The sequence below is a fragment of the Asparagus officinalis genome, chromosome 4 (genome assembly GCF_001876935.1).
Source record: "Asparagus officinalis chromosome 4, Aspof.V1, whole genome shotgun sequence".
Lineage (NCBI taxonomy): Eukaryota > Viridiplantae > Streptophyta > Magnoliopsida > Asparagales > Asparagaceae > Asparagus > Asparagus officinalis.
In genome coordinates this window covers 41,826,290-41,834,841 of record NC_033797.1, presented here as the reverse complement: position 1 = coordinate 41,834,841, position 8,552 = coordinate 41,826,290, and the positions used below count along the sequence as shown (strand labels likewise).

The window sequence follows — 8,552 nt, the reverse complement described above, 5'->3', positions numbered from 1 at the left end:
ATTAGGCATTAAATTAAGTTGCATGTCTTCTAACACGTGCACAACTCGTTTTATGTTAGTATCATTTAGTTCAGTAATATTTAGTAGCTGTTATTTAGTTAACTTTTTCAAATTGTTATAAGTTCTATTGTCATACCTTATAGTTTCTTTTTTTTTAAACTTTCTGAGACATTCAGTACACAGTTTCAGTGTCAGAAGCTGCAGAGGAAGCAGGATCTGTAACCTTACCTAGGTATGAGATTTCTCTTTTTCTGTCATATTTGATTTTTGTATTTGTCTTTGTGCCACGAAGAGATCAAAGTGTTTGGTCACTAACTCGCTTCCATAAGGCAGTCATACATGTGATCAACTTGATTTGAGAAGTGTTCATTTTGTGATCTCCTGACTCAGATATATAGGGGGAAGTCTGAATTTGATGCTTGTTACATAAGCAATACATTACCCACCCAATAAATTATACAGGCATATGCATACATATCCAAAGCAGCCAACTCAATAAATAACCAAAATGACATCATCTTCAAATGAAGTTGTAAAAATATGTAAATTTTTTATTCAGTCTGATGTTGTACTGTGTTCTATTCTTCTTTTGACTTATCTAGTCAGCAAATAGGCGCTGTGTTTAATTCAAATCCCCGGTACAACTTGGTTGCCTTTGTGCATATTTTCTTTACTCTTCTCATGCTCCTAGGTTGACACTTTTGGTAAATCAAGTTGAATCCATAGCCCAACAATCCTCAGGCTTTTAGCTTTTGAAGTTTAAAGGTCATTTGATCTCAGTGGTTGAGATATTAACCATATACTACTAGTAGCCTATTTATTGAATGCTAGCCTCTTAAATGAAGGAACATTTTCTCGCAAGCCCGTAAACACAACCATCCTCATCCTTCAAGCCTGTTCCAAGTAATCAGAGGACTTTAAGCAGCTATCGAAAATAACGGTATGTCAGATGGTGCAGAAACTTTACTTTATGTCTGAAACTTTTCAATTAACTTAAGAATGCAGATACATGACTGCTTATTTTGTTCCACGACATTGAGAAAAGAGCTGCAGGTGCTTGAACTCAAGATGTGACTAGTGTTTGGGACAGTATTTCTCCAACTTAAATTATCATGTGCTAGCCTAAGTAGCCTTAAGTTAGATGTCTTGCAGTGATCACAACAGTGGGTGATATGCTTATAGTTAAATGAGAATATTTGATTGTCTGCATATGTGCTTATTTCTAGTTCATGATATGTTATTGTTTTCTTTTGTTCATGGTACAGGGAGGGCCCAGAATTTTCTTTTGCACTGAACTGGGCTCTTGCTGGAAGAGGTGTAATAGTAAAGGATAAGGTACTTCATAACTTGGATTCCTCCGAGCTTCAAAAGAATGGTGCAACTAGATTAGGTTGTATTTAAGTTCAGGTTCATTCTCTGTGTCACTCTTTTAGTTCTGAATGTGCTTCATATATCAATGCATAAACCTGTTGTTTGAGATTCTTGTAGAAAGCTTGTCTGGTATTCCACTTCACGTGAGAGGAAATGCTGTGGAGGGAGCTTCTAAAATTTCAAGGGCACAATTTGCTGAACTTTTAAAACAGGTATATTATACTCCAGAAAGCCCAATATGGCCATTTTGATTGTGTTCACCAGCATTCTTTGATATGTTACCTGAAAGTAAACTCAAGTGAGTTTTTTCCAAGTACTATTGGCTCAATGGTTGACATTTATCCATGCATCTAGATCTTGGTGCTGTTTGTAATTAAGGGATATGCTTACCCAACACATTAATTATTCCTCAATATGGAAGTTGTTTAATCTGTTTGGTCTAATTATGTCAGTTCATTTGAAATGAGTGCAACACAACAAAAAATTGATTTTATCATGCATTACTCAGTAACTTATGGATTCTGAAAATGCATTGCGAAACAATTCCATAGGTTCAGTTGCACTTTGATAACTAAAAGTACATGCTTATATGCTCTAAGTAAATTGAGAAATGTTAAAAGCATGATATATGTATGGGGATATTATCCGGCTAATATTGATTACCTTTATTACATGAATTGCTACGTCAATTCTTAAAAAAAAAAATTTATTTTACTTTTTTTGTTAGTTCATACAGTAATCTATGGCCAATCGCTAAATGTATTTCCTGTACGGATTTTGTACTATTAGAAAATATACTGTTTATTTGAAATTATATCATGAACTGCACGTTTTATTATTACATTATATTTTACATCAATTGATTCACACCTCAATATTGGACGGTGTATTATGTTTTTTCTTTAGTGTTATACCTTAGACCTCATAACTAAGTTGTTTGATTTGTTCTTTTCTGCTTCACCTGTCATGAGTGTACACAGAGTAGTCACAACGAAGGTGAGGTTACCTAATCAAGAAAATTTCATAAAAGTGTTGAGCCGATATGTTTTCTATTTGATCCATACTTAGATTAGCAATTTGTTTATCATAAGATGTGGTGCAGTCCAATGTTGTTTCATAATGTACATGTGCATATGGCCTGTCTATCCCTTGACGACTCTGTGGTCTCCAAGTCAGCACGTAATCTTAAAATGCTGTGTTAAGGCCTGCTTGCCTATGAAGCACGGACACACATAACATGAAGCCGTGTCATGTCGTGTCCGTGTCGGACACACGTGTCGAACACACGTATCCTATGTATTTTTTAGGATTTGCCTCGTGTCGGCGTGTCGGATGGCCGTGTCGGATCCGTGTCCGTGCTACATAGCTGCTTGCACCATTGGTACAATTCTGTTGTGTGTGTGTGTGCGCGCGTGTGCGTGCGGTTGTGTGTGTGTATGTGTGTGTGTGTTTGTGTGCACATTTGGTTGTTTTATGTGTGTTGTGTTTGTGTGCTTGTGTGTGCGTGCATGTGTGAGCATGTGAACATCTATGTGTGCATGTGAACATTTGTGTGGGTGCGTGGGTGAAGAAGAAAATCCATGATTGAAAGTTGGAGGATGATGTGCCTGGTTTATGGTTTGAGCATTTGCCAAGGAGCCCAACTAATGCATTCATCAGGATAATTGATGGAATAATAAGGACTAAAAATAAGCCAAACTGGTTGGATGCAATAAAAAAAAGTATCCTATGTGGTTCATTTAACTAAATTAGTTGTCCTTAATAGTACCTAACAAGGATTAATTTAGCTGATCCCTAAAATTTCCGATAAAGGCTCTCTTATTCATCATGTTCTTCTTATTGCTCTATCGTAAATATAAGACATTGAAAAAATTATATCTGAAATCTGAAATAATGGTATTAGCATTACAAGTGGGCTATGTGATTTAGTTCAGTGCTCTTCTAAATTCTCTGATAAATCTCAGATAATTGAAATACATACCACAATCTAAACAACCAACTCGTCTAGTTCCCAGATTTACATTCAAGCGTGTAACTAATAGTTCATATTTCTTGGTTCCATCAGCAATTGCATACGATAATAAATTTTACTACCAACCAACTTTGCCTGCTACGTTTTCTTAGCATCTCCTTTTACTATCTAATTTTGGCTGCCAGTTCGCACCTAGTATAAAATGATTGATTGTGTTAAAATATCTTGCTCCTTTTCAATTTGAAGTTGCATTTCTTGTCAACCCATTTTGTGGAAAATTTTGGATTATGACAATGCCATTGTAAATTCAGATTGAGCTATTGCCATCAGAAAATAATTTTTGTTATGTATTTTTTAACTTTTGCTGTAGGTTACCTCTCATATTTCTTCGGTATCTAATGTATTTGTTCAAGATGGGGCTGTTGCTTCTGCTGGAAAATGTGATGCAAAGGTTCGTGTCATAAGTGATAGTCCCTCTGCAATACTGTCACTTTCCCATATCCTCTGGGAAACACCTAGCAGAGCAGTTTCCCATGACTCTTGCCCCTTAACAGTCTATGTTGCTAGCAATATCAGGTACCTTGTTATATTCACATCAGTCATAAATTATAGTTAATATGTTAGCGGGATTCTCCACACCAGTTTCTATTCCCTAGCTGGAGATCTGATTCATACTATTATATCCCATCAAGCATTTAGTAATTTGCATCATGCCAAAAATTGTTTGTGTATAAAACAAGGTACATCCCTTTTATCAGTTTGGTATTTTTTCTAGCTCTGGCGACGTTTTTTTTTAATAGCCCAATGTGAAATTAGACCACAACTTTGCCGTCAGAAAAAGAAGGCATGAAACCTCTTTCCTCCTAGCAGTTTTTCGCCTTCCAAGCTTTCTCTTCACCGTATTTGGAGGTAATACTATGCCCTCCCCTTCTTTGTCCCAGAATTTACTTTTTTGTTGTGGACTCTCAACTGGGAGTGGAAAACAGGTCGGGCCGGGTCATTTATGACCCAACCCATATAAGTTTAACCCAAACCCGACCTGTTTAATAGACGGGTCCGATGACCCGATCCATTTATTAAATGGATTAGCCAACCCGATCCGAGTGACCCGAATAAGTATTAAACTGTTAATTTGCAAGCTTCTAAGAACATGCTAGATGATTTTATGTCTGATATGTACTAGATGAAAACTAAAATATCAAAACTTTGGCAACAACATTTAACTGATCAAGCAAGCAAGCATAAAGTTGAATATGATATTATGATGCATATGGCAGCAAGACTTTCATCCAGGATAATAACTAAGCTTATATTTAGCCTATAAACTGGGGTTCAGCTCGCAGTTCTTTCTCCATTTAGATTTAATAATGGCCATCTGCTCTATAATTATATGGGAATAATAAGGCTAAACGTCAGAGAACTCCCTTAACTTTGGATGATTTTTAGAAAACCCCCATAAATTTGAAAATATTAGAAAACCCCCCTAAAGTATAGGGATAATTAGAAACCCCCTTTTTAACTTTAAGATTTTATTAGGAAACCCCTAAACCTAGTGGGGGTTTTCTGATATTTTCAAACTTAACGGGGTTATCTGACAATCGTCCAAAGTTAAGCGGGGTTTTGTTTGCTAATGAACCCCTAACTATAAACAAATTGCAGATGGAATCATATTTTTCTTTGGTCATAGTAAAATTAAAACATCAAATTTTCTCTTTAAAAAAAATTACTGGGTTGATTACGAATAGATCCCTTGTATTTTTTGTTGTTGCAGATAGACCTCTGATTTATATATTTTTTGGCTCTTTTACCCTCAAAGAAAGAGTAGATTACTTTTTTAACAAAAAGACCTTCTGAGGGTCAATCAGTGGATCTATTTGCAGCAACAGGGGTCTTTCGCAACTACAGGCGGTCATTTGGTTCTATTTTGCAAACCCAAAATTAAATTACATGCAGTTATTAAGAGATTTTATTCTTGCACAAGGTAGAAGTTAGGTTGACATGCTCCTATGTATTATTATTCGGAAATGTTGAGAAAAATCCAAACCCCTCGTTCTAGCTCTCTGATTTCTGAAAAAGTATCAAAAAATCCCACAAACATCAAAGGCCCACTAATCAGCGACACCACGATCAACCCTCATGCTTCGTCCTCTTGCTCAGGTCCCTCCATGAGTTGTTACCGAAGAAGCTCCCCGACTTGCTCTGGAGAAACGAAGAAGAATCTAGGGGATGGAATTGATCACCGCTAGGGTTACGCATGTATCCATTTATGTGATTAAACAGGTCGTTAAATGCGTTACACTGGTCATTTAGGATTGACCCGAATTTACCCAATTAATAAATGGGTAGTTTGGGTCGACTCGTATATGATCCGAACCCATATATTTTGACCCATCCCCATTTATAATGGGTCAGGTTGGGTCGGGTTGGCGGGTCGGCTTAAAAGTTGCCACTTCTAGACTCAACATTTTTGCATAGGCTTGGTCATAGTTATTATTCTTTATATCTATGCGCCAAATAATCTTCTAGCACTTTCCTCATGAATAAGATAGCACTAATAGCCTCATTTGAGGTTTCATGGCTTTTTTTTCCGCCGGTGGTGAAGATTTGGGTCTAATTGCACGATTGGCTTAGCAAAAATATCAAATTGATAAGAGGGCTGTACAAAAAATACCAATCTGGTAATTTAGCCGAACTTTAGGTTACAGAACTTTGCAAAATCATGTAACAATTTTCCTGCTAGTCTAACACTCGAAATGTTTGTATTACCTTGTTACCATGTTAATATTATAACATGTTAGTGGGATTCTCCATGCAAGTTTATATTCTCTAGGTGTAGATCTGATTCATACTATTGTATCATATTAAACAGTTACTGATTTGCATCATGCTCAAAGTTGTTGCATAAAACTAAGTTACAAAACTTTGCTAAAGTTACAAAACTTTAGCAACACTATTATTTTTCTCAAATTGGTTGATGACATTATTGTATATTTTATATGGTGCAAAATGCACAACATCAAATCAGTTTTGTTATCAATAATGGTTTAAATTTCTCATCACAATTAAGATTATTAGTATAGACATCTGATGCAGTAATGAAGTATTGACCTAGAATCTGGTCTATCTTTCTATTATTACGAAATCAAGAGGTGCTATTCCTTACAAGAATATTATAGAGCTTAAACTTGAAATCTGGTATGATTATATAAATACAGTACAAATCTGACTCCATTATTCCTGCTAATGATGTAGTCCAAGAATCAGTCAGGCTTTTGGTCTTGCAACACAAGCCTCTACTGGATTTGCAGCAGCCGACATAGAGCGTTCATCCCTCATTTTGTGTGGTAGAGCTTTCGCTGATGCTAATGCTATCAGAGATGCCTTAGCTGCTTTGGCTGCTCCTTTAATATCTGCAAGGGGAGGCCTTCCACTTGCTGCCAGGTACCAAGTGCTTACGTTTCAGCATTTTGACTCTATTATGTGGTCGACAATTTACTATATGCTTTTTCAGGCTCCTTGAGGCTGGTGATTCTATGATTCTTTTGTTTGCTTCGGAAGACACTATTCGGACCTGTTCTGATCTTTGTCAGGCATTGGTGACTCAAGATGCTGGAGTTGTTTTGAGTTCTGATAGTGTGCTTCCCTTTTTCAGAACTAAAGGTCCTGCAAAAAAGCTGCTAAAGAAACCTGCTTCTGTGATCATTGCTTCCGCTGACAGGTGAAATAAATTCAGAAATCAAAGTTCTTTGTCTTAAGATCACTCTCTTAGTGCTTCGTTCATGAAATCAAAGTTTGGGGTTTGAGATGGCTTTAATTTGCGTTCACATCCTCTATTATTGCTTTTAGTTGCTGGTGAACTTCTGACATTTTACCAACGGCTTTTTCCAAATTGCAGCACCGGTGCAATTCCATTGGTATCGAAGCTGTCTCCAGGACAAGCCGCTTATCACTTTTTGGCAGGCTATCAGGATGGAAAATTCTTGCCTGCTTTCAGCAGAGGTCCTTCGCCTCTTGATCCGCTAGCACTTGCCATTGCCCTATTGTCACATGTACGTATTAAAAACTTCTTGTGATTCCTTGATAACCCCTCATTAACGATAATATCTTCTTGACTATCATACCTCGCTCATGATTAATTTCCATCTTTATTTGTTAGTTAAAGAATAATGAGATCTCGTCCTTCTTGATCAATGTTAACAGTGGTGGAAAGCATATAACTGGTAAGATGGAGTGCTGTCCTTCGTATTTAGTTTCCTTTATGCAACCTTGAAGTACCTTGACTGTTATTATACTTTCTCTATTGGAATTATAGGTGAGGAGATTATTAGACTTGCTTCAGTCACTTTATCCGATAAAGCGCCAGAGGGCAAAACAGGGATTGTTGATTCCAAAGGTAATGAATTTCCGGCTAACCTTTTTTTCCGTCCAAATTATTTATTTCTTGTGATACAACAAATCCTAAATTATCATTGCAGTTAGAGATCTCAAGGGGAAGTACAGGAGTTTTTTATCTAGTAAGTTTCAGGAGCTGCCTGAAGAGTTCACATTTTGACTAGTGCTTCTCATCTCGGCAAGCACAGTCCTATGATGTCTATTTTGTGCTGTAAGCCTTCGAAAACAAAGCTGGTCCCGTATTTATGGATGCTATCTTGTAACGGCATCGCCAGTTAGTAGAATTTTCATCCGTTTGATTCTCGTGACAGGCATCTATGGCTATCCTCTTGATGGTATCACTAGAGTCTGTGGTTATTGGCTAAATTGTACTTAAATGCCCTATAATTTCATCAATGCTGTAATTAAGTGACCGCTATTTTCAAACCGAGCAAATAAATGCCTCGTAGTATTTAAATGTTACAGATAAATGCCTAAAGCTTCAAATTATCACACTTTGGTGCCCTTTTGTTTACTTAATGTTTCAATTTTTTTAAAAGTTACACTTTAGTACTTTGTATTATATGACATTCTTGGACACAGAGAAATGTCAACACCATTAGGGATTTTTTAACTTTGGGATAGTGATCGGTAACATTTAAATACTTTGGGGTATTTATTTGGTCAGTTTTAAAATAAAGGTCACTTAAGTGCAATGTTGGTGGAATTATAGGTCATTTAAATGCAATTTAACTGTAGTTATTTGATGGGGGGTTTTTGCCCCTCTAATATGGCCCCTTCAAAGCATATTAGCGAAAAAGACCCCTAAATTAGATGA

At 36.6% G+C, this 8,552-nt stretch overlaps 1 protein-coding gene across 1 annotated transcript in view; it reads left to right on the top strand.

Moving 5' to 3' along the window:
* The window catches only part of LOC109838566, a 13,821-nt gene extending 5,594 nt beyond the window's left edge, over positions 1-8,227 (top strand). The window contains exons 3-12 of the mRNA XM_020407004.1: positions 177-232; positions 1,266-1,390; positions 1,489-1,583; positions 3,714-3,919; positions 6,596-6,784; positions 6,855-7,061; positions 7,239-7,392; positions 7,500-7,563; positions 7,656-7,736; positions 7,819-8,227. Coding sequence (XP_020262593.1) covers positions 177-232; positions 1,266-1,390; positions 1,489-1,583; positions 3,714-3,919; positions 6,596-6,784; positions 6,855-7,061; positions 7,239-7,392; positions 7,500-7,563; positions 7,656-7,736; positions 7,819-7,895 — 1,254 coding nt within the window. The 3' untranslated portion in view covers positions 7,896-8,227. The remainder of the gene's footprint in view (positions 1-176; positions 233-1,265; positions 1,391-1,488; positions 1,584-3,713; positions 3,920-6,595; positions 6,785-6,854; positions 7,062-7,238; positions 7,393-7,499; positions 7,564-7,655; positions 7,737-7,818) is intronic.